Source organism: Leuresthes tenuis, unplaced genomic scaffold (genome assembly GCF_036924035.1).
Source record: "Leuresthes tenuis unplaced genomic scaffold, fLeuTen1.0.hap1 SCAF_15, whole genome shotgun sequence".
NCBI lineage: Eukaryota > Metazoa > Chordata > Actinopteri > Atheriniformes > Atherinopsidae > Leuresthes > Leuresthes tenuis.
The window spans coordinates 7050519-7077572 of NW_027325369.1; the positions used below are offsets into that span (position 1 = coordinate 7050519).

Below are 27054 nucleotides of genomic sequence, written 5' to 3' on the forward strand. Positions count from 1 at the left end.
GCATCACCCTGAGACAGGATGTTCCTGATTTTAGCAATATTACGAAGGTGAAAGAAGGCAGTCCTAGAAACCTGTTTTATATGTGCGTCAAATGATAAATTCTGGTCAAAAAAAACTCCAAGGTTCCTCACTGTAGAACTAGAAGCCAAGGAAATACCATCTAGAGTAATTATATAACTAGACAATTTCTCCCTGAAGCGCTCAGGTCCAAAGAGAACAACTTCAGTTTTGTCTGAATTTAAAAGCAGACAGTTCTGAGTCATCCAGGTCTTTATGTCTTTAAGACAGGCTTGTAGTCTGACCAACCTGTAGGTTTCATCTGGTTTCATAGATAAGTACAGCTGAGTATCATCAGCATAACAATGGAAATTTATGCCATGCTGTCTGATAATGTTACCTAATGGAAGCATGTATAAAGTAAAAAGAATCGGTCCAAGCACAGAACCCTGAGGAACTCCATGACTTACTCCAACGTGTGAGGAAGATTCTTCATTTACAAGAACAAACTGGAATCTATCAGATAAATATGACTTAAACCAGCCTAATGCAGTTCCTTTAATCCCAATAACATGTTCAAGTCTCTGTAACAGAATGCTGTGATCGATCGTATCAAATGCAGCACTGAGATCCAACAGGACAAGCACAGAAACAAGTCCGCTATCAGAAGCTAACAGGAGATCATTGGTAACTTTCACCAGTGCCGTTTCTGTGCTATGATGCACTCTGAATCCTGACTGAAACTCTTCAAACAGATTATTTCTATGTAAATGATCACAAAGTTGAGCTGCAACTATTTTTTCAAGAACTTTGGACAAAAAAGGGAGATTGGATATAGGTCGATAATTAGCCAACACTTCTGAATCAAGAGTAGGTTTTTTAAGTAAAGGTTTAATTACAGCAACCTTAAAAGTCTGAGGTACATATCCTATCAACAAAGACCGATTGATCAAATCCAAAATGGAAGTGTCAATTAAGGGGAAAACCTCCTTGAACAGTCTGGTTGGGATTGGGTCTAACATACAATTTGATGGTTTAGAAGAGACTATTGCTGTTGTTAGCTTAGAAAGATCAACTGGACAGAAGCTGTCAAAATACAATTCAGGTTCCAAAGATACTTCTAAAGCTGCTCTACTTGATGATACATCAGTGATAATAATGGGAAGGATTCCATTAATCTTCTCTCTGATAGAAACAATTTTATTGATGAAGAATCTCATGAAATCATCACTGCTGAGAGTTAAAGGAATACATGGCTCAACAGAGCTCGGACTCTTTGTCAGCCTGGCAACAGTGCTGAAAAGAAACCTGGGATTATTCTTATTCTCTTCTATCAATAATGAGTAATAAGCAGTTCTAGCTTTACGAAGTGCTTTCTTATACGTTATTAAACTATCTTTCCAGACTAATTGAGACTCTTCTAAATTAGAGGAACGCCACTGTCTCTCTAGCTTTCTTGTCGTCTGCTTTAACGCACGCAGCTGTGAATTATACCAAGGAGCCAACCTCTTCTGACTGATTACCTTCCTTTTCAGAGGGGCAACATTGTCTAGTGTTGTACGCATAGAAGCTGTAGTGCTGTCAACAAGAGAGTCAAGTTCTACTGGAGTAAAATTTAGGTAGCCGTCCTCTGTCATATCTGCACATGGCAGTGAAGAAAAGGATGATGAAATCAACTCTTTAAATCTGGTTACAGCATTCTCTGACAGACACCTTCTATATGTAGAATTCTTCTCAGAAGCTGTATAATCAATTAATGTAAATTCAAAAGTTATTAAAAAATGGTCAGACAAGACAGGATTATGAGGGAACACTGTTAACTGTTCACTCTCAATGCCATAAGTCAGCACAAGGTCAAGGGTATGATTAAGGCAGTGAGTAGGTCTGTGAACACTTTGAGAAAATCCAATAGAGTCTAATATAGAATTAAAGTTAATATTTAGGCTGTCATTTTCAACATCTACATGAATATTAAAGTCACCCACTACAATGACTTTATCTGTACTCAGCACTAACTGGGATAAAAACTCTGAGAATTCAGATAGAAACTCAGAATAAGGGCCAGGTGGACGATACACAACAACAAACACAAGAGGTTTTTGTGATTTCCACTTTGGGTGGGAAAAACTGAGAATCAGAGATTCAAAAGAGCTAAAACTAATCTTGGGTCTAGGACTGATTAGTAACCCTGATCTGAAGATAGCTGCCACTCCTCCTCCTCTGCCTGTGGTTCTAGGAACATGAACATTTAAATAGTCAGAGGGAGTTGATTCATTAATGCTAACATGATCCTCCTGCTGCAGCCAGGTTTCTGTAGGACAAAATATATCAATATGATGATCACTAATCAAATCATTCACTAACAGAGACTTCAAAGGGAGAGATCTAATATTCAGCAAACCACATTTAATAGTTTGATGTTTTTGTTCAGTTAAGGTTTTTGTTTTAAATTTTTTTTGCACAAGAGGATTTGCTCCTTTTGTGTTTTTTGATTGAGGGGGGGGGCAGCATCAGGTGGGAAGCCGCAGAGAAGTGTGTAAGACTACAACTCTGCATCCTGGTCTCAACCCTGGGATGTCATGTTTTTGGATGACTAATAAATTCGTCCATATTTCTAGAAATGAGAAGAGCTCCTTCCAAAGTGGGATGGATGCCGTCTCTCCTCATCAGACCAGGTTTTCTCCAGAAAGATTGCCAATTATCTATGTAGCCCACGTTGTTTGCTGGACACCATCTAGACAACCAGCGATTGAATGAGGACATGCGGCTAAACATGTCATCACTGGTCAGATTTGGCAGGGGTCCAGAGAAAACTACGGAGTCCGACATTGTTTTGGCAAAATTACACACCGATGCAACATTAATTTTAGTGACCTCCGATTGGCGTAACCGGGTGTCATTACCGCCGACGTGAATAACTATTTTACCGTATTTACGCTTATCTTTAGCCAGCAGTTTTAAATAGGATTCTATGTCGCCCGCTCTGGCCCCTGGAATGCATTTGACTATGGTCGCTGGTGTCGCTAATGCCACGTTTCTGACTATAGAGCTGCCAATTACCAGGGTTTTGTCCTCAGCGGGTGTGTCGCTGAGTGGGGAAAATCTATTAGAAACGTGGACAGGTTGATGGTGAACCACGGGCTTAACTTTAGGACTATGACTCCTCTTCCTGACAGTCACCCAGCCACTCTTTAAGTCCCGGCTGCTCGGGATCTGCTCGGGGACGACTAACAGAGCTAGCTACGCTATCATGAGGTGAATAACTCAGTGTTATTGTAATTTAGCCATTAATCCAATCCGATTGCCCGCATGTAACCGCACTGACTATCAGTTTCGGTGGAGTGCTTTCACACCCTTCAAACATTCCTTTCCCTTACATTTCTCTCATCCAATTTACAAATCTATCTGTTCCTCTTTTTTCGTCTTCCCTTGGGACTTGTTTCTGCCATCTAATCAAGGTGTCAAATAATACCGACCCCAATGAGCCAGGTTTACGTGTTTTCCACTCATCAACAATTTTTTGTGACATATTTAGATGTTTTACACATGTTAGTCAGAATGGGTGAATAGAGCAATGCCCGAGTGGGGGTCCCGACCAAGAAGCTTCTACACAGAATCTTTTACTCTGTGCTTGATCGCTGGGGATTCTCCCTGTCTTTCCACTCATTTTAATTCACCAATCTCTCTAACACCCGAACTAACCTTCCCCTTTTTCTATTCCAATGCCCCCCCTTTTACAGAACCACTTGAGATCTGTGTCAGTGTAGGAATTCTCAATCAGTCTCGACTGCTCGATACACTTCCATCAACACAATAAAATATCAACCACGTATCAAACCACCCCACATTTTCATGAAAAATAACATACAGACATAAACACTTAATTCATTGCCTGTCTTTACAGTCTAACCGCCGATTACGGACAAATTACACACTCACCGCCGATTGCGGGATATTTACAAATTGACACCTGTGGTGGCATTGCTATCGTGGATTATGTACAAATTCACACCTGTTGTCGCATCGCTATCATGGATTCAGTCAAACAGAAGAGGACATCTTTATTCTGAAAATTTAATTTAGCATGACCAATGTGCAGAAATTTCACATATGCTTATACAAGAGGTTTTGTGCTCACCTTGTGTTTTAGGCGCCTTGAATTGTCTGAAAAAGGGTTTCCTCCAATCAGCTCCAGCAGTCCTGCATCGGACACGGTCTCAGAGTCAGCCAATCCGGGTCATGGCACCAAATTGTTAGCCCGATTCTTTCATTGGAAACCCAAGAACAAGCTGGAGAAATCTTAAGTTAAACAAAGCATTTATTAGTGGTCACATGTAAAGTGTATGGCAGCACTGGACTCAGAGTGACAGAGCTCTCACAGGAAATCCGTCAGGCCGAGCCCGAAACATTTCATATTTATATTCAGCTTTATCTCACAGACGTTGTACTCACACTTGACAGAGTATAATTGACCAGTTTTTAGTGGCATAAGCAGGCCAACCAGTTTTGAGTTTGACTATTTTTTATCTATCCTTATTTTTTATTAAAAACAATTCTATTGCTAATCTGGATCTTAATATCTTATGTATGAAACTGATATTTATCCCTTGTGGTGATTAAACACATGCAATTCGAGCATCTTTTTCAACAGAAACTGTTGTTTTTACTCTAATTTCCTAACACTTTCTTTATATTCTGTTTCATTCCTGACAGTACTTCATTCTGAAATATTACATATTGCTTTTTCTAGTGCACTCCTGTAAATTTTAGGAGGCACTATGGGGAAGAGATGGAAGATGATTGTACACATAGATACAACACATATGCATCAATGATCTGTTGGACCTAATTTGATGCACATCACTAAGTGAGAGACACAAAAAGAAGAAAGGAGCAGAAGAAAGGCAAAAAAGACAAATGAGACAGTTGCATGGAGCTGCAGGAATATAAAATCAGCGAGGAGAGTGTGAGATATGTGATCATCTTGTCTTGTCAATTTTTAATTCTTGATAACTTATTGAAAGAGCCTGTTGTGTTACCTGCGATCAATACTGCTGCTGTTTTTGCGGGTGCCTGTGTGTTTTTTTTAAGTTTCAGATAGACTTTTTGTCTTATATGAAAGGTCTTTTTCAGCTTGCCTGATATGCATTAAGTCTTGTATTATGTCGATATATAGATATTGAGAAATTAGGAGAAATGTCAGTTTTGCTTCACCTTATCCTGAAAAATATTGCTGTTGTTGATTTTATAAATGTAGCTGTAGTTACACCGATTGTGATGAATAAATCAACTTGATAAAAATGTGTTTAGATATAGATGTATATTTCTATTTCACTGTGAATTATTTTAGTTAGCAGAAGAAATTATGGAGAAAGAGTTTTCAATATGTAGATGCTGCTATATATATATATATATAAATAATAGAATATATATATATATAGAATATATACATTTATACAAACCAACTTAAAGATATTTGTAAAAATATACTAAAGTTAAATAGTGAATACATTTAGAAAAGGAAATTGATACTATGAAATAAGATTTGAAGCTTTGCATCACTGGATTATCAGTTTGAAAGTGAATATTTCCATGCATTTGCTTCATAAGAGCCTTAAATAGGGGCATCTGGATTTCTTGTATCTTAAAGATGATTCACCTCTCATCCAAAAGTCTTCTTCTGTTCTAAACTAGACAGTGGAGAGTATCATCTTACAAGCAGGGTTACAGTCACATGTCTCAATGAACCCCCTGATCAATATGTGTGTCATTTGAGTCATTATCACCTCTGAATTGTCTACCTGCCTGAAAGGGCAAGTTTTGGTCACAGGATCCTTTGGTTGTGAAACTACCTGGGGATGAGGGGCAATGCTGCATTGTAGGTGCTGGGAAGGCGATACCTGAGACCACCTCTTCTGTTCAAAGATGTTTTTTCCAGTTTAACATAGATGGCTTTCTTAACTCCTCTCTCAAACTATCTGTCTTCTCTGTCCAGAATGTGTACATTACCGCCCTCGAAAAGAGTGTTACTTTTCCTTGAGATGTGGGTGCACTGCTGAGTCTTAACCTGAAGAGCTGTCTCTCTCTGTTGTGCCATGCGCTTGTGGAGCTGTTATTTGGTCTCCCCTATATGGAGGTCCACACACTCCTCACTGCAATGCACTGCATAAGATGACACCTCTCAGTTTGTTTTTGGGTATTTTGTCCATTGGTTGAACGCACGTGTGTATTTATTTTTGTATTTCATTGTGATCTTCTCAAGAAATACACAGTTCATATTGGGACCAGTAGTTGCTGGGAGGAACAAAAGCTAGCTCTAATAAGTAAAAATATAATTTCTGTGGTCCTGATTTTGAGCTGATCCAACATATTGGTTGTAGTTAGGTTAAGGATGAGATAGGGCATGGGTTGTTTCGGATTTGGGTTTGGCTGTCTTTATCTAATAGAGGACATTGCAAAGTCTTAATAAGGATAGCCACAAACACAGCTATATGTCTGTGTCAGGGTGTATGTGTGTATGCGTCTCTATTGACCTCTATCACATTGTGTACAGAGGCATTTCATTCTCTCTGCACACACATACACACACTGTTTTTTCCCTGTTTTCATTCTCTTAGAGTTACTCTCTCCTTACCTTTTTCTTTTCTCTAGCTTCTTCCTCCAGGGCTTTGTACAAATGAGTTAATGGAACACACACCCTCACACAAAACCACTATCCACCCCCCTGTGGGTGATGACAACATGGTAAATTAAATGTAAGGCTATATGTTGCCACCATCCAGATGACAAATGACACGTGGTAATCGTCTTTGCTTCAATATAGCAGTTGTAGCCCACGGCACCTGTCAAACACATGCACACACACACTTGCACACGTGTACCCTGTCATTATGTTTGTTTTACTTGACTGCATTTGTCCTGTGTTGTATGAGCATGCTTAAACATATATTTGTCTGTGTTTGGGCATGTGTGTTAGGGCCAGTTTTGTGAATGAGTGGGATTTAACGTGTTTTGTGTATGATTGTTTTTGGATACTTTTTAAGCATGTCCTCACATATGCTCTTTCATCCTTACTGTGATTTTCTTTGGTCTGCTTCAGTTTCTTTCAATAATCACTTCCTTGTTGGAAAATGCAAATTAGGATTGTTTCCAGAACTAGTTTAGAGTGAATAAAGCTGCATAGTGTCATAATAAGGTGATGATCTATGGTGTGTTGACCATAGAAATGACTGCAATAAACTGTTTAAAAATCAAGCAAAAACTTAAATAAGAAACAGATCAAGTCAGCTTGGTCATAGAAGATATTTTTTTCATTTGACAATATAATCAGTATCTGCAAGCCAGTATTTGTTGGCTTTTAAGACAATAAGACAAAAAAATGCAAGCATGACTGGCCTGAAAAGTTGGAAAATAAAGGCATAAATTGACCAAGAAAAAAAAAAGTAAAAAGAGACATTACTAAAAGTGAGATGGAAGGAGAGAAATGAGTGGTAAGATAAGGTAGACAGAAAGATAGCAAGAGAGAGGCTTTCAGATGTCAAATGAAGAGATAAGAAACTAACCCTCTCTCCATCTCTGGCCCTAATCCATAAACTCTCTCTTTCTCTCTCCCTTTTTCATTTCTTTGTCGAGCCCTAACCTTGTTCGTTGTCCCTGTCTGTCTCTCACTGTCCGTCTCCCATCAGAAATCACAGTACTCCAGGCTGAATGGAATGATGGTCTCTCATTGCTGCCACACAAAAGTGGCCCAAATCTGACTTTTTTGCCCATTTGTGACCCATATCAGATTTCATACGTGATTCTAAATCTGATACATATCTGATGTTTTTCAAAGCCACCTCAGTCTGAACGGTCATGTCATATTTCATCCAACTTTTATGTCACTGAATTGAGACAGAGATCACAATTCTGAAACCGGAGGAGGCTGGACTTGGCAAGATCAAATATAAACAACAGATGAAATAAGCATGACAGATACGCTTGATGGAGCTAGTCAGTGGAAAGAAAGTGAGGGTTTGAACTTTATCAAAATCCTCATAATCTAGTTGACTCCGATTGCACAACAAGTTCAGATTTGATACACACGTGCTGGCATGTGTAGCATCCATATTTACTTCCATAAGCGCAGCGTTTACATCACGTCTTCTTCTGCACATGTAGGTCACTGTAGGACCATAAACTGTACACACTGTAGTCTAGTAGAAAAAATCAGATCTCAGCAAAAAATCTGAACCTTACTGATAATACTGGAGAAATCAAATCTGGTCGTGATGAAGGTTTAAAGTCACTGGCACACAGTTACAGCTGTGAGAAAAAAAAACTCCAGTATGTATATATACAGTGGGGCAAAACATGATTTAGTCAGCCACCAATTGTGAAAGTTCTCCCACTTAAAACGATGAGAGAGGCCTGTAATTTTCATCATAGGTATACCTCAACTATGAGAGACAAAATGAGGAAATAAAATCCAGAAAATCACATTGTAGGATTTTTAATGAATTAATTGGTAAATTCCTCTGTAAAATAAGTATTTGGTCACCGACAAACTTGCACAATTGGTGGCTGACTAAATACTTTTTTGCCTCACTGTATATTAAATTACATTCAATTCACTTTTATTAATATAGCGCCAAATCACAACAAATGTTATCTCAAGGCACTTCAATATTATGGTCCAATTCAAGCCAATTAGAGTCCAATTCATTGTAATCATAATCCAATCGAGCCATCCGCCTCGACCAGCTGGGGTTTGAGAAGACAGAAAAGAGTGGATAACAAACACCATAACACCATTCAAAGTATACCTGTTGACAACAATAATGACAAATATACATAATGCCATATGAGATATTAAACTGGGGAAAAAAGAGAGCCAAGTGAGCAAAGGTGTGACATAAGTGGCCCACCAGCAGTCGAGGCCTGTAGCAGCTTAAGTATGGGATGTTTTAGGGTCACTTGAGCCATCTCAAACTATAAGCATTATCAAAAAGGAAAGTTTTAAGCCTAATCTTAAAGTTAGAGAGGGTGTCTGCTAATTGAAAGCTCTGCCTCCCATTCTACTTTTAGAAACTCTGGGAACCACAAGTAAACCTGCAGTTTGAGAGTGAAGTGCTCTGTTTTGGAAGATATCTAACAATGAAATCTTTAAGATATATTTATATGTGAGGAGAAGAAACTTAAATTCTATTCTGAATTTAACAGGGAGCCAATCAAGAGAAGCTAAAACTGGAGAAACATGATCTCTCCTATTAACTCAGAACTCATCAGAACTCAGAAGGGCTTTTCAGAGAATTTGTGGGACAGCCCAAAAATAAAAAACTACAGTAGTCCAGTATTGAAGTAACCAATGCATAGACTAGTTATTTGAGATAGGATATTCCAGATTTTGGCAATTTTACGAAGGTGAAAGAAGGTGGGAAGCTGCAAGAAATGTATAAGACTACAACTCTGCATCCTTGTCTCAATCCTGGGTTGTCATGTTTTTGGATGACTAATAAATTTGGCCATATTTCTAGAAATGAGAGCTGCCCTTTTCCAAAGTGGGATGGATGCAGTCTCTCCTAATCAGAACAGCTTTTCTCCAGAAAGATTGGCAATTATCTTTGTAGACCATGTTGTTTGCTGGATACCATCTAGACAACTAGGGGTTGAAGGATAACATGCGGCTAAACATGTCATCACTGGTCAGATTTGGCAGGGGTCCAGAGAGAGTCGTACATTGTTTTGGCAAATTTACACATTGATGCAACATTCATTTTAGTGACCTCCGACTGGCATAAGCGGGTGTCATTACCTCTGATGTGAATAAATATTTTACCGTATTTACGCTTATCCTTCGCCAGCAATTTTAAATAGGACTCTACGTTGCCCACTCTGGCCCCTGGAATACATTTTACTATGGTCGCTGGTGTCTCTAATGCCACATTTATGACTATAAAGCTGCCAGTTACCAGGGTTTTATCCTCTGCAGGTTTGTCGCTGAATAGGGAAAATCTGTTTGAGACGTGGACAGGTTGATGGTGAACCACGGACTTGACTTTAGGGCTATACTTCCTCTCCCTGACCATCACCCAGCCAGTCTGGGATCCCGGATGCTTGGGTTTTGCTAAGGGGCAGCTAACGAGATTATCAATGGTAGCTATACTAGGTGGCTCCGCACTGACTAAAGGGACCTGGCTAGCTATCGGGTGGTTTTTAATGGTGCAGAACCGAGCTTCCAATTCAGATAACCTCGCCTCTAAAACTATAAAAAGGCTACATAAGTTACATGTACCATTATCGCTAAAGGTAGTGAAGGAGTAACTAAACATCATGGAGCAAGTGAAAGCAGTAGATGGAGGAAGAGAACTGGTAGACATGCTAAACTAGAGAACCAGACAGACCGCTAAAAAGTTCAAATAAACACCAACGATCTGTAGGAGTGAGTGTTAGAATAGAACAAGTATGCAAAAGAGTTAACTAAGCAAAAATGTGTAACTTATAAGAAGAAATTTAGTGATTTTTAATCGTCCAAGAGGTGCAATAAATTCCACAGAAAACAATCAAGGTGATAGGTGGTGATGCAATATGTCTTACCGCAAAGTGTCTGCCATAAACAGACTATATGATCCTCTGTACTGCCCATGGTACAGAAGATCAATGGTTCGATTCCCAGACATTGCAAGGCTCTCGCAACCTTTTGAAGTTATTACTGGTCACACAAGCAACCTGCGTGAATGTAAAATATATTCAACATGAGGCAAACATGGTGTTACTGGTCATTTTGAACATTTATTTAAATAAAATACTAAAATCTGAAGTTGACAATGCATCCTTGTTCCTATTTCACCTTAAATGAAATACAAAAACCATTCCCTTCCAAACATCAAAACCAATCAGATCAACTCAAAAGTGCACTGTTGTAACATTGAAACTAACTATTTACTTTTCAATAGCTGAACCTAGCATAATTTGTTAGATATACAGTATATACTGTAAATATCACTACAAATATTGAATATAATTTTTTTTGGATGAATGCTTTGTTTTGAACATGTTATTTTAAATCATTTAACAAAACTTGGATTTAAATTCTTCTTTTTGTTTGGCAGTCCACAGGTCTGGCCAGTCACTACTAATGTCTACGGAAAAACAAACATTATGTACGCTTATCTCTCTCTCTCTCTCTCTCTCTCTCTCTCTCTCTCTCTCTCTCTCTCTCTCTCTCTCTCTCACACTCTCACTCTCACACACACACACTATTGTGATCACAATATTTATCAGCAAGACATATGCGTCCCCCTCTATACATTAACAATCTGGGCAAAGTCAGGCTACACTTCTATAAAATTGAGATGCATTTAACTGCTTTTGAATACTCTGACCTGGTGGTGGGAGACTGGGTCCTTGTATCTGCCCACACTGACTTGCCTTGGCTAGCTTCAGGTTGGGAGCTGCCAGGGCTGCTGGTTTCATGGCTGGGGTCCGTCTGGGCCTGATCTGGATCTGACTTGTGCTTCTTTACAAAGAAGTCTGCAATATTTCCCTTTCTTTTCATTGTTATCTGTCCCTACACAAAATAAGACAGCCTGGTTAAACCTCAATATTTTGTTAATCTTAAACTATTTGTCTCCATTCACCAGCTGGGCAACTATAAAATGAAACTATATCATGTAGGTTAGTCAGGTGAAGTAGCCTGGCTATACTTTAAGACCTTTATAATAACAAACAAGCTTGATACATTGATAGAATCTTTGGGCATTTGTTACAGTTTCATTTAACTTTACAGTCTAGTATGAAATCCTTAAAAACTTTGTTGATTATATACTTACTGAAAACCAACAATGATATGGTTTCCCCCCACATTATCCCAATACAGTTGAGTTACAAGTTTAATTTGTTCTGCGACAGATCTCATAAGTCAAATAGCTCATATATCTAATCAATATTCACCATTGAAATAAATGGAAATGCCATGAATCCATTACATGTCCCCCAAAAAACCACCCCAATTTGTTTTGTTACGGTTTAAATTTATTTATGAATAACATACATCTCTCCTCTCCATGAGGAACTGAGTCTATGAAGAAGAGTAGGAAAGAGGACTTTACGCCATCCACCCAGGGTATAGCCTCAAACAAGGCCTCAAGACAGCGTTGTATACCAGATATACATTTTATACATGATTGAAACAATGTTATGATTTTGCCAATCATAACCACACCTTTTGGAACTGCCAAAAGGTGTGGTTCCTATGGTGTGAAATTTAATTGGATATAGGTCAATAGCAGGGTTAACTTTATACACTTTTTCTTGAGCATTTTTTAAATTATTTTCTGTGCTATTGTATTGTATTTAACAAATATTACTTTGTTTAGTTAACTTTTCAAAAATGCAAGATGCAAATTATTCTTAAAAAAATTGGGGATAGTGACGCTTAATTCAGGTCATAATGGGAATTGAGCACAATGTAGGTACATGCTGCAGTTTCCATGGTTACAGGATCTTGCTTTTTAAAAAATAAATCTGCAGTCTGTAGATGTTTATCTTTCCCTGGAAACAATGTTTATATCTTTTGGGGGTTACCGATAAAGTATTCGAGAGCAAAACTTCTATCACATGAGACCCACCATAACAAAAACATGTCAGCATCTCTAAAACACAAAGCCAGATAGTAATTTACCAGAATAGGAGGCGCATTACGCAGGACAAGTGGATTGGCAGGTGTACTCCTAGCATATTTACACCTTTGTCTGATTAACATTAGAGACAGAAACCAACCAAAAATATAAATTTTTTATCTTTTATTTGAATTCTAAACTTGTCTGTTCAAATAGAATTAATTCAACATTTCACGTTCTACATCTTGCACTGATATCAACACCAAAATGAATGGAAGCTTGTAGGAGTGACTCCTAGATTTTCCATTGATGAAGTCAAATGCTAGACTGTATGTTGCTAACACTACTATGACCAGATGTTATACCTTTTTGTCTGTGATACTTTCATCTTCCTCCTACTCTTCAACAATAGTCTCTCATCTATCACCCTCATCATCTTCAGTTCTATTCTCATGGTCCGCACTATTCTCTTGGTTCCTTTTCATAAGAATGATGTCATCACATACAAACCAAATTCTTCTTAAGTCTCTGATCCTGATGATTTGTAAAAACTTTTTTCCAGTTTATGTAAAGACTGAACCACTTATTTGATCACAACTGCTTTGTAAAATAGTCTTTGTTTTAGATAATTTTTTTCTATTTTGGCACAAAGTGTGCCAGGTTGTGTTGAGATGTGCTGCTATCATTACTTAATATGGGGCTGCAGCCCTGGGAATCCAGCGCTAACGGGCATGTTCTTTTAGATTCATATAAAATTCATATTCACACAGAATTTGTCTGTATATATTTCTAGGATATGCTGCAACAGCAGCAGAAGCTGTTAGCCTTGACACATAGCGAGATAATTAATGCGCAAAGTATGTTCTCAAAGACAGATCTAGTAATGTGCATCTTGTTATGTTTATGTGCATTTTTGTTGTGTTCTACACTGCTACCTGTGTTGGGTAAATCTTTTTAAATGACAGCACAAGGAATTCCAGCAATAAAATTACATTTGTGGGATTTTGTGACATGATGGGCAGTACTAACAATCCTGCAATGAATTTCATGCTTTCTTTTACATAGATCCTGATTTCTCCAGTGAAAGTGCTTTTATAGTTCACATGGAAAGAGGATGCAAATGTGGCTTCAGAGGCTGAAACTTAATAACAATATTTTTTGTTTTAAGTTGAGATATCTGTTGCACCATCCACTGAGTGAAACCTTCAGTATCTGGTACACACAAAATCCTGGTTTACTGTTTGAATTGCAATTACTCTTCTGCTGTATTTGGGATTGAAAGGTTACAATCCCTTACAATGTTCTGATCAGGTGAGTGTAGATGCAAACAATTACAGTAGTGGCAAAGATCAGAAGCTTTCTCTCCCAGTTACAGCAAAACAGATATTTTTCTGCCACTGAAATGAAGATGAGACTTTCCATCTTTCAGTGCCTCTGGCATTTCCTTCAGACAGAGGTTCTGGCTCAAGATGGACACTATGTGTGTGTGTGTGCGCGCGTGCGTGCGTGCGCATTGTATACCTGCATGCTAGCTGTTGGCAGGAGAGCCAAAACTGGGCATACACCTTGTGTCCATCAACAAGTTTCTGAAGCAGCCCAGAAGAACCAGTCTGGGTTGTTATTAACTGGCTCACCTACTTTTCACTATAAATAATGAATAACTTGCTGTAGAAGTACAGTGGATAGGATGGAGTGCTGCTGGTTCAGCTCTGACTAGTCAAAAATTGCTGAAATAAAATGCTAATTAAACATATTTACAATTAGCTGTAGCATAGATGTTTATAACTGCACGTGTACTTTTTGTTTGAAAACAATTTAATTAATACAAATCAAAACAAATTGAAACAGGGAAATAGTATCCCCTGCTCATGAAATATGCTGTTGTAATTTTGGCTTGGACCTCGATCAAGTTACCACCAATGTGAGACAAAAGAATTGTTCTGTAGCCATTTGTGCCTACTAAGAAAATTTACAGAGGGAAACAAAGTTATTTGTTGTGTTCATGTGCTGCTTATGGGAAATGAAACCTGTGTTTCACCAAATCTGCAACATGAATGCTATAAAAAGAAGGAGTCAGCTGTAGGGAAAGATGATTTTGATTAAGGTTGAGAAGATTCACAAGGTAAAAGATCATACACAGTCACAAAAGTCACAGAACAAAGCAATACATTTGAGAAATAAAACCTTGTTAAGTGAGTGTTAAAACAGTGATTACATTCTGAAGTACCTACAAACATGTTAACACTTCTACACAACCCTGAGAGAAGGTGAAGCATTACTGTAATCTTTGTAAAAGTATTTAATCTGTCAATGGAGTCTGATATTTGTGTGTATGTGTGTGTGTGCATGTGTGTGTAGCAGAGACACATGTAGGAAGAAAAGGGAGGAGTGTTGAACAGCAATTTAAAATTAATTCTACCTTTTAAGTTTGTGTTCTAATTTTCTGCTAATTTTCTACACACGCATTTCCAAAATGTTGCAACCAGGGCACCAAAATACTGACCTTTTTATATTGATTTTGAATTCAGATGACTCAGAATCTCTCCAACCTAGAGATTTTGTTATCTAATTTCTGTTTTCATCTAGGAACTATGAATTAAAAATATGAGAAATCATTCTCAATTAGAGCAGTCTTCAACTTTTTGTGTCAACATTTTGTCTTTCTAGCAAAGTTGTTGACATTTTGCATTGACAATTAAACCAGGAGAGTTAATCCTTCTCCACGTAAGAAATGTTGCCTAAGACAAAGACTCTAAAGACCCCTCTAGCCTAATAGTAAAAGAAAAACTTTTCAGAGAGTGAATGATCCTGAAGGCCAGTTAGTGCAGAGTGATGATAAGTATCAGCATATTCACCCAAGCAAACCTCTAATGTCTCTCTGTGTAGATTAACAAAGCAATATTCTCTCTGGAGAATATGCCACTTTAGGTCCAGCCAACTACCGCAAACCCAAATTCTAACCCAACCCTCCTAACTGGCTAGTTTTACACAAACACTTTTTCTCTTTTTATGTATCCCATTCAATAGTGACTCTTGAACAGAAGAATTCCCATGCTGTCATGGGAAAAACTGCCAGTTCAGTGTGCATTTTTGTGATCCTGAGTGTGTGCGCATACTGTATGTGCGCATACTGTATGTGTGCATGCGCAGGTGAGAAACTTGTCCAGCAGGAAGCTCTCTTAACAGAGAGCTTTCTAATTTGATAGATCCTTTCATTATAATTAGAAAAGATGCTGCAATAACTGCAGGAATGTGCACAACATGTACATGATGTTGTTTTCTTAAGCTTTATGTTTGCCAATGAGGTACGTTAGATTTCTTATGTTCTGTTTACTGAATATTCATAGTTGTTATTCTTTTCAGATATTTTGTCTGAAAGAATTGAAATTTATGCAATTCACATTGCCATCTAATTAGAGTATTTAAGCCTCAAATAATGAGTTCATCAGACATCTGAATGAATGGTAACTTTAGCTAATTTATTAGATCCAACAGGACAAGCACAGACACAAGCCCATTATCAGAGGCTAAGAGGAGATCATTGATAACTTTCACCACAGCTGTTTCTGTGCTATGATGCACTCTGAATATTGACTGAAACTGTTCAAACAGATTATTTCTGTGTAAATGATCACAAAGTTGAGCAGCAGCAATTTTTTTTCAAGAACTTTAGACAGAAAAGGGAGATTGGATATATGTCGCTAATTAGCTAACACTTCTGAATCAAGAGTAGGTTTTTTAAGTAAAGGATTAATAACGGCAACCTTAAAATTCTGAGATGCATAGCCTGTCAGACAGATTGATCAAATCCAATATGGAAGTGTTGATTAAGGGGAAAACCTCCTTGACCAGTCTGGTTGGGATTGGGTCTAAAATAAAAGTTGATGTTTTAGAAGAGACAAATGTTTTTGTTAGCTCAGAGAGATCGACTGGCCAGAAACAGTCTCAATACAAATCGGTTTCTAAAGATACTTCTAAAGTTGCTGTCCTTGATGTTACATCGGTGATATAGTGGGAAGGATTCCATTAATCTTCTCTCAAATAGAAACAATTCTATTGGCAAAGAAGTTCATGAAATTATCTCTGCTGAGAGTTAAAGGAATACATGGCTCAACAGAGCTTGGACACTTCGTCAGTCTGGCTACCGTACTGAAAAGAAACCTGGGATTATTCTTATTCTCTTCTATCAATGATAAATTGTAAGCCGTTTTAGCTTTACAAGGGTTTTTCTTACATGTTTGTAGCAGTGACGTGAGGTCAGGAGAGGCAGGGGAGGCAGAGCCTCATCTGTCATCATTGAAAACATATATAATAAACAAATCAATTAAATGTTTATAGTTATCAAATGGTTTGAACTGTAACTTGATTTTCCATTTAACTTTAACAAATTTGATTGTTTTTTTAATAAAAAAAAATCGCTGAATATTCACATTTCTGTTCAAATACGGTCAAGAGACGCACAGTGAGGCAGCAGCAAGCTGAGCCTTATGGAGAGAAAATCGACTCAAAACATCTGAGCGTGCGTAGCACTTGACTTGTGTGTGCGCACTACTTGATTTGTGCATGTGTAACTTGCTCAAAGTTACGGACAAAACGATAATTAGGAATTCAAAAAGTCTCCTACACACACAAATCATTTAAATACGCACGCACGAATCGCCTGATACACACGTACAAAGCTATAGATCAGCATGAAGGGTTTTGATACTAGTGATGTGTCGTTCGCGAACGATTCGTTCGACATGAACTAATCTTTTATATGACTCGGGAGTAACGAGTAGTCTCAGTGAGTGATTCGTTCGTTTTCACGCAGTACCCTTCCTCCCCATATGACAGGAGGCTACTGCATAAACAAACAGAAATGATTAATTAATTTCCATGAAGTATCCTCTCTACACGGAAGGCGGCAGCTGCATAAGCTCAGTCAGCAGGACAGGAAACAGTTTTGATTCGTTCCTCGCACAGAAAACAGTTTTGATTCGTTCACGAGTCAACTCCTCGGGTTACGGCTCCTCGCACAGGAAACAGTTTTGATTCGTTCACGACTCAACTCCTCGGGTTACGGCTCCTCGTACAGGAAACAGTTTTGATTCGTTCACGAGTCAACTCCTCGGGTTACGGCTTCTCGCACAGGAAACAGTTTTGATTCGTTCACGAGTCAACTCCTCGGGTTACGGCTCCTCGCACAGGAAACAGTTTTGATTCGTTCACGAGTCAACTCCTCGGGTTACGGCTCCTCGCACAGGAAACAGTTTTGATTCGTTCACGAGTCAACTCCTCGGGTTACGGTTCCTCGCACAGGAAACAGTTTTGATTCGTTCACGACTCAACTCCTTGGGTTACGGCTCCTCGCACAGGAAACAGTTTTGATTCGTTCACGAGTCAACTCCTCGGGTTATGGCTCCTCGCACAGGAAACAGTATTGATTCATTCACGACTCAACTGCTGGCGGCTGGCGGCTAAAAACACTGTGAGATCGGGATGTAGCCTAGCGACAGGATGTCAATAAATGATGTGGAAAGGAAGCTCAAAGAAGGTCTTTATAGCACAAAGACAAAGCAAGGCAAGTGTGATATTTGAAGAAGTTTCTCAATTGTCCGTGAATCTCTTTATTAATAGCCTATAAAATGACGTGTTTTCTCCTGCGAGATGGGAGAAGACACAAAATCAATGCATTTCTATTATTGTGCAGGCATAAATTCTCAAAGTTTTGCGGCTGCGGCCGGGAGTGTAACACACACGTTGCGGTGGTAATGATCAGAAATTCAGCGGGAGCGGGGTGAAGAAAACAGTCCCGCACAGGGCTCTACTGTGGACTGAGAAACTAAGGAGGAAATGAATGATGTCTGATTTGTGATGTTCATTCATTTGTCATGAAATCATAATTAATTAGTGGTCTTCGGTTCTTGTAGATATGTATAGTGTTGTTGTGTATATAATGCCTGAAGTGTGTAAATAGATAAATGATAATGTAATAATGTGAATAGATACTTTTGAAAATTATATCAACATATTGATTTTGTGTTATACTCCATACCATACCATAAAATAATATGATATAATAATAATAATAAGAAGAAACAGCTAAACGCGTCGGTTTCCGTACCATACCTCTTTCATTTTGCCGACCGCCTTTAGTGTCTTCTCTCAGTCTTAGTGGTTTTGGAACTTCATGATAACCGTCCTTGGCCGGATAGACAGGTTCGGGTTAACCGGACCTTTCCTATGTGCCCGCTCGATGACTGGAGCCGTGCTAAACGTGTCGCTCAATTTCTTTGGAATCCAGTTCTCTACAAAAGTGCAGAGATCAGGGCTCTCGGTCTTCTTAGGGAGGCCAACTAGTCTCAGAGTAGATCGTCTACTTCATTCCTCTTAGTCCTGGATTTTATCCCTCAGGGTTTCCACGGTATGCTCTAGTTGTTTAACTTTACCTTGGAGAGCAACAACATCTTCTTCAAGTCTGTGAGATTCTCTCTTTGGCCTCCACAACGCTCTGTGAATGTGTTAGGAGCTTCCAGCATATCGGTGAGTCTTTTCATGAAATCTTCTTTAAGCGACTGAGTAATTGTTATTATACCGAAATTATTTCGCTGTTGGTAGGTGCTGCACAGGAGTTGCTTTTATGTCTGTCTAGAGTAGTATCATTATTAGCAGCAGCGTTGGTTGTGTTGTTAGCTGCTGTGTTAGCCATGTTGGTTTGCCCCGTCGTTTTGAGTGACAGCAGTCCAAGTTTCTGATTTTTAGGTGCCATATGTCACCGTCCAGCCCTGCCCCTTTAAGACGGTGTCTGTGTGTGTGTGACATGTGTGTGACGTACGTGTGCAGGGAGAGAGTCGATAAAAACATTGATGGAAGAAAACGAATAAAACCTGCGTTCCGCACAAAAAGGCTTGACTCCGTTCTCATTTCGCCCCACACTTTGGCCCGGACCCTACGATTGCCAGTTACCGGTAACGAGCCAGAAAATAAAGACCAGCTCCTTACTACGGTACGGAGGCAGGGTGTTAAGAAGGTAACACTGGGGGCTCGTCCGGGATTTAAAAGTTGGCTAGAAGTGAGAAGAAGAGCTGTGAACACGAGAGAGCATGGCAACACGCGACAATGTTTTTGAAAGACACGGGGAGCTCATTAGCCCAAACGTGAGCACCAATCCGTTTTTAACGGACATAATGGACTCTGTTGATTCAACTGGCAGCAGATGTGTCGCCGGCGGGGAGAGTTATAACCCGTTTCTAGTTAGCATGGAGCTAACCGCCGGAGCAACGGAGCTAGCCACAGGTGAAGCGGCAGCCCTCCCAAAGACAGCGCTGCTCAGCGGGACATGGCTACCGACCCCACCGCCCTCAGCACTGACTAATCCCTTCCACACGCCAGCAAAGCAGGACGGCGCAGCGGCCGATGAGTCTATGGTTCCCCCTCAATACTGTTGTGATGGCCCTGGAAATATGGTTTCTACCCCAGCTGTAGCCGTACATTACTGCATGAACAATGACTTTAAACAGACTTTTGATGGACGGCCAGCGAACCCCTTTTCCCCTGCAAACAATGTGCATGCCAGCATGAACCCAGCCACTCTGGCCCATACACCAGTCTCCCAGTCTTCTGTGCCCCCCTTCACACCTTGTATGTCCCAGTCTGTGAGACACGTTTATGCAGAACGGGCTCATGGTTATTACTCTGCCCCTCCCAGTGATGCACCATTTCACCGGGGTAAAGAGCATGACTCCAGAGGATATTCACAGCCTAGCTGGAGAAGGGCCGAGCCTGCCCCACAACGTCCTTCCTCTCACATGATGTGTGGCGGCGATTTTATGGACAGTAGCGATGATGAACAGTATGGGCAGAGAGAGAGAATCCCCACCTTACAGCCAGGTCGTTTTGATGGGTCGGGGTCATGGAAAGACTTTCTCTACCTGTTTGAGAGCTGTGCTCAGGCCAACCACTGGTCAGAGAAGACCATGGCCGTGCAGCTCAGATTTAGCCTGACTGGTGCTGCTGGTGCTATTGTCCACAAAAACCCCAGATCTACTCGGTGGAGTTACCAGCGTATTGTGGATGAAGTGGATGCCGCCTATGGGCCATGTTCGGAGCATACAGCAGCCATAGGCATTGAATTGAGGCAGAGAGTGAGAGGGACGAGTGAGGCTCTGCACAGTCTGAGGGATGATATCTACGAGAAAGTTTCCATTGTGTATGCAGAGCGGGAACAGGACGCCATCAGTATGGAGATCTTCACTAACGCCTTGGCTGATGCTGAAGTGGTTCAAAGACTACTGGAGGAGCAGCCACGCACCCTGGCCAGAGCATACAAAGTAGCACACTGGTACGAGACGACCAGAAGGGCTGCCAGAGCGGTCACCCAGCTGATGCAGCCAGGTCATCAGAGCGGAGAGCCAGGGCAGCAACGGTACGCAAAGATACAGGTGTGATGAACTAGGAGGGGAAATTAAGAGGTCCACCAACCCAACAAACAGGAAACCGAGATTTCGCCAGCAGTGGCTGCCAAAGAAAAACAGAAATGTTGAGATGACCTCAGCCGAGATCATCTGTCACAACTGTTCGGGTGTAGGACATATACAGAGGAACTGCCCTTCTCCTCGTCGACCCAAACCGTACACCCCGAGTGTCGACCTGACCCCAGTTCTCCGTCCCGGCACCGTGGTTACCTGCACCAGCGGCCTGGAAGGTGAGATGAGTGTTAAAATACTAGTACATGGACTGGAAATGTGTGCTCTGCTAGACTCTGCTGCTCAGAGAAATGTGCTGCCTCTCCACCACTTTGACTCTATTCCTGTCGAGTCCAGACCCCAGATTCAGCCATCCACTGCACAGGTCTTACAGGGCATCGGGCCCAAGGGCTTGACAGTCATGGGGGAAGTCAGTCTGCCAGTGCTCGTGGCAAGCAGGATTACCAATGTGAATTTCATCATAGCTGACATGGCTGAGGGCACCGAGGTTATCCTGGGGCACCCTTTTCTGCGGCAGGCACGTGCCCACCTGGACTATGGTCACAGAGAGATAACCCTCTTCTGTGAAAAGGTCCCCCGTTTTAATCCAGCTTCAGGTGCATATTGTCAGAGTGGCCCGCACAACTGTGTTAGCGTCGGGTTGTGAATATGTAGTGCCCGGCACGGCCCGCCTTCACCATGCAGCTAGTGGAGACATGATGTTGAGCCCCACCAAAAGCTTCATCGAAAAGCACCATGTGTTAGTGGCCCACATTGTTGTTCGGACGCGGCAATCAACCAACATCCCCATCAGAGTCTTCAATCCTGGCACTGCACCTGTCACGCTAAGGAGAGGGGCCGTGGCCGGCCTCCTTGAGCCAGCAAAGGTTATGGGAGAGGTAGAGCTTCAGCAAAGGGAGGCCTTAACAGTGTCCGAGCCTGTTAATTCTGACTCTGTTTCTGTCCCCAGTCACCTGCAGTCCCTGTACACTGAGAGCTGTGCCAGCCTGTCAGAGGATGACCATAGAAGGGTGGCCAGCCTGCTGCAATCATACAGCAACGTGTTCTCCATGGGGCCCACCGATCTCGGCCGCACTAGCCTTGTGCAGCACGATATCCTGACCACCCCTGGGCCACCTATAAAACAGCCGCCACGCAGGATGGCCAGTGACAAACAGCTTGCAGCAGACCAACAGGTGCAGCAAAGCCTTGAGAATGGTGTAGCCCAACCCAGCCACAGCAGTTAGGCCGCACCGATCGTCATGGTAAGAAAGAAAGATCAGAGCCCACGGTTATGTGTGGATTACAGACCTTTAAATGAACGGACTATCAAGGACGCTTATCCCTTACCACGCATCCAGGACACTCTAGACACACTCTCCACTGCCAAGTACTTCAGCACATTGGACTTAACATCAGGCTACTGGCAGGTGGAGATGACACCAAGGGCCCGTAAAGCTGCTGCTTTCTGCACACGGAAAGGGCTCTTTGAGTGGAATGTGATGCCGTTTGGGCTTTGCAATGCGCCGGCCACGTTCCAGCGACTTATGGATCGTGTCCTGGCTGGGCTGCAGTGGGAGACGTGTTTGGTGTATCTTGACGATATTATAGTCCTGGGGTGGGATGCTACTGAAATGCTGGAGCGACTCAGCCAAGTGTTCACCAGATTACGTGAAGCCAACCTCAAGCTGAAGCCTTCCAAGTGCTGCCTTTTGCGGGAGCAAGTGGCCTATCTGGGGCACATCGTCTCTGCCAGAGGTGTCGCCACCGACCCCCAAAAGATCCAGAAAGTGGTTGAGTGGCCAACACCCAGAAACATCTCAGAGGTACGGCAATTCGTCGGCTTGGCGTCCTATTACAGACGTTTCGTGCAGGATTTCGCCACACTTGCTAAGCCGCTTCATGAACTCACCAAAAAGTATGCACGCTTCGACTGGACAGCTGAATGTCAAGAGGCATTCGAGACACTGAAAAGCCGGCTGACATATGCGCCTGTGCTAGGCTACCCCCTCGACAATGGCGAATTGTTTCTCGACACCGACGCCAGTGATTGGGGAATCGGAGCAGTCCTCTCCCAAACACAAGGGGGTGAGGAGAGGGTTCTAGCCTATGGGAGCAGGCGGCTGTCAGCTACAGAGCAAAATTACTGCACCACCAGACGTGAGCTCCTGGCAGGGGTGGAGTTAACCTCCCACTTCAGGCAATACCTGCTAGGAAGGCCGTTTACCCTCTGCACCGACCACAGCAGCCTGCGCTGGTTAATTAGACTGAGAGAGCCAGAGGGCCAGCTCGTCCGCTGGTTAGAGAAACTGGCAGAGTATGATTTCCAGGTGATCCATCGCCCTGGGAGACACCACCAAAATGCAGACGCACTTTCCAGGAGGGCGTGCCGGGAGTCATGCCCATGTACGGTGCCAGAGCCTAATCTAAGTGTCCAGCGTCAGCATAAGGCAGTGCAGTACAGCTTAGATGACTTTCCAGCTGAAGTGGTTGCTGTGGAAACATCTACAGAGCAACCTCCGGTGGGGGTAGAGGACACCTCCGGCAACGACAGCTGTGGCTATGCCCCCACCTGTCCAAGCATCCACAGGGTGAGTGAGCCACTTCACACTAACCTGTTTTGCGGCTAGAACAGTTGAACAATGCACAACTAACTGATCCAGATATGTCACCAGTGAGGAAGTGGATGGACGCAGGAGACCGACCATCGTGGACTGACGTAGCACCCTGCAGCCCAGCTACTAAAGCATAGTACACATCAGAGGAATGGAGTCTTGCTGAGAAAATTCTACTGTGCAGAAGGTCACGTGTTCTATCCCCAGATCCTGCTGCCTCACCAGTACCGTACCTCTGTGATGCAACAGATGCATGATGGCCCAGTGGGTGGTCACTTTTGGGTGGAGAGGACGCTTGCTCGCCTTAAGACCAGGTACTTCTGGTATAATATGAAGGACGATGTCACACTCTGGTGCCGCACCTGCACCAGCTGCGCTGCAAAGGCTCGTCCGAAGAAAACTCCTCAGGCTGCCATGGGCACAGTGCGGGTTGGTGCTCCTATGGAGAGGATAGCGGTTGATTTGATGGGACCTCTGAATGAAACGGAGAGGCGAAACAGCTACATACTGGTCGTACAAGACTATTTCAGCAAATGAGTGGAGGCCTACCCTGTTCCCAATGAGCAAGCAGTGACAGTGGCAGAGAAAATTGCCTCAGAGTGGGTATGCAGATACGGAGCCCCACAGTGCCTGCACAGCGACCAGGGCACCAACTTTCAATCAGCAGTGTTCCAGGAGATGTGCGCCCTGCTGGGGATTAACAAGACACGAACAACACCCTTTCACCCGCAGTCCGACGGCCAAGTGGAGCGCTTTAATGCCACCCTGCAGAAAATATTGGCCACTACTGCAGTGTTGCCATTGGGATAGGGATGTCATGATTCCATACGCAGTGATGGCCTATCGGGCAACTAAACACAGCTCCACAGGCTTGACACCTAACATGATGCTCTTTGGAAGAGAGACAACTGAGCCAATCGACCTGGTTGCAGGTCTGCCCCACACCTCCACAGTATGTCTAGCGGCTCAGAGAACGGCTAGAGCTCTCACACCAGCTGGCACGGGAAGTGCTAGGAAAATCCAAACGACAGTACGACAAAAACATCTGTCAGGTCCAACACAAAGTTGGTGATGCAGTTTGGTACCTGATAAAAGGCAACAAGAGGGTGAAAAACAAGGTACGGAAGTTTTTACCTTCTTATGAGGGCCCCTACTTCGTTGTAGGACTGCTGGATGACTTGGTCTACCGGATCAAAAAGAGCCTGAGAGCAAAGACCAAAGTAGTCCACCATGACAGACTCAAGCCCTACCATTCCAGGGCCCCGCTGGACACTAGCTGGGTCCTCCAATATGCTGACACCTGGGTGCCAGTGGAGGTGTTGCCACCTTCACCAGACTCCAGCTCCCTCACTCCAGAAGTCGACAACCAAAACCTGGTCAGCACGCCATCAGACACCGAGGATGCAGCCCTGGAGGGCCTTCTGGGTCTCTACTCCTCATCTCCAGACCAGCCTAACAGCAGTCAGCTTCCTGTTTTGTCTGCTCAGCCTCGACTGGATGGGGTTGGGACCCAGTCTCCTGCCGGGGGACAGGGTCCTCGCTCTCTGATGGACTTCATGCCTAGTCAGAGACCCCAGAGGGGTCACCGACCACCAGATATGTTTGGTGACTGGGTTAGTCACTGAACTCAGTTTAAGGGAAAAAGACAAACTTCCCTGACCTGAGGAGGGGTGTAGGCGGATCGCTGCCCTCCTTAGAGAGAGAAAAAAAAAGAGTTCCAGTAATGTTTGAAGCTGTAAATGTTCTGTAAAGTTTGTAAATTTTTTCATACTCTTATAGGCCTATTTAGTTAGTTAACTAAGTTGAGTTATCTGGACACTGTCTAGTTCCATATGTTGTAACATCCTGTGCTTTAAGTTAACTTAAGAACACAGTAGAGATATACACAGATCAAAAGAGGATTTGATTTGTTTGTAAAAGAAATGAAGGTGTTACTCTAATTTACTCCTATTGTACCTGAAGAGTTACGTCACAGAAGATTCAATTCGATTCTAGTGTGTGGGGAGTTTGAAGGTTGTTTGCTGTCGGGTTACATCCCTATGAGAAGGATATGTGGCATGCTTTCATGGACATTATATTCACTTTGTTCTTTACTTGAAACGGTTTTACCACAAGAGGAAAGCTCATTTAAAGACTGTGGGGAAACAAAGGTTGCTGTGGCAATTGTTTGAATTTATGTCTCATGTTTGGTTTCTCTAAGTGTAACATGCTGGAGTGATGTTAAAGTTTTAATCATCATCCAGAGTGGGCGTAGTGTCACCGTCCAGCCCTGCCCCTTTAAGACGGTGTCTGTGTGTGTGTCGTGTATGTGACGTACGTGTGCAGGAAGAGAGTCAATAAAAACATTGATGGAAGAAAACGAATAAAACCTGCGTTCCGCACAAAAAGGCTTGACTCCGTTCTCATTCCGCCCCACACTTTGGGCCGGACCCTACGATTGCCAGTAACGAGCCAGAAAATAAAGACCAGCTCCTTACTACGGTTCGGAGGCAGGGTGTTAAGAAGGTAACACATAATCTCTTTTCAACTTCTCTCAAAGTGTCCGAAGCAATATAGGCCCAATAGTTGTTTCGATCGTCTTAATAAAATTCTTTCAGAAATCTCAGTGAGCCAAGTTCGTGCTTGGCTTCTCACCAAGCCGCCATTACTAGAACCCGCTTTCAACTAACTTGGAAATGTTTTTGCATTGTTTCACTGATTACATCCACTCGCTTTTTAGTCGCTGTCTTACACAGAACAAACTACTTGATTAAGGCTAAGTATTCAAAGTAAGAAGAAGGGTTAGCTACACAGATAAAAATACACGGATATTAAGGTGTTACAATGTTCTTCATTAACGTCCAGAGGTGTCAAGTAACAAAATACAAATACTTCGTTACTGTACTTGAGTAGAATTTTCTGGTATCTGTACTTTACTTGATTATTTATTTTTCTCACAACTTTTTATTTCTCCTTATTTTTTAACACAATTATCTGTACTTTCTACTCCTTACATTTAAAAAAAACGGATCGTTATTTTTCTTTCTTTCTCTCTTTTTTCTTCTTTTAATGGGATCGCTGTCTCTTCCCACATGCAACATCCAATGGACTGTCTTTGTTTAGATTCAAGCAATAAACTATGCAATTCAGAGATCTCATTGATTCTGATGTAACCAACGATAAAGAGCCATTCTTCCTTTGCGCTTGACTGTTGAAGGGATTCCACAGGCAGTATGTTGGCATCGAAGAAAAGCTGTACCAGTGATTCAAGCTGTTGTTCTAGCAGTTCCCAGTCCAGCAAAATGTCTGAAGGTACAAGCAAGGCTGTTGGCCAAGAGAACCTTCAAGTCATTCAACATCCCTGGCCCTAGCTGCAAGAGTTGTTTAAAATCGCTGGAACTAAAGACAACTCATATC

At 42.0% G+C, this 27054-nt stretch overlaps 2 protein-coding genes and 1 pseudogene across 2 annotated transcripts in view; 1 reads left to right on the forward strand and 2 right to left on the reverse strand.

The window, feature by feature from the left end:
- Positions 1-27054, forward strand: part of npas3 (neuronal PAS domain protein 3) — a 488496-nt gene that overhangs the window by 46333 nt on the left and 415109 nt on the right. The gene's annotated exons all lie outside the window — the stretch shown is intronic.
- On the reverse strand, positions 2551-4021 carry LOC140270641 (uncharacterized). The gene is made up of 2 exons (XM_072365842.1): positions 4010-4021; positions 2551-3210 (listed from the first exon to the last, which is right to left on the reverse strand). The coding sequence occupies exons 1-2, from the start codon at positions 4019-4021 to the stop codon at positions 2575-2577; spliced, it is 648 nt and encodes a 215-aa protein (XP_072221943.1). The 3' UTR covers positions 2551-2574.
- On the reverse strand, positions 9472-19117 carry LOC140270643 (uncharacterized; annotated as a pseudogene).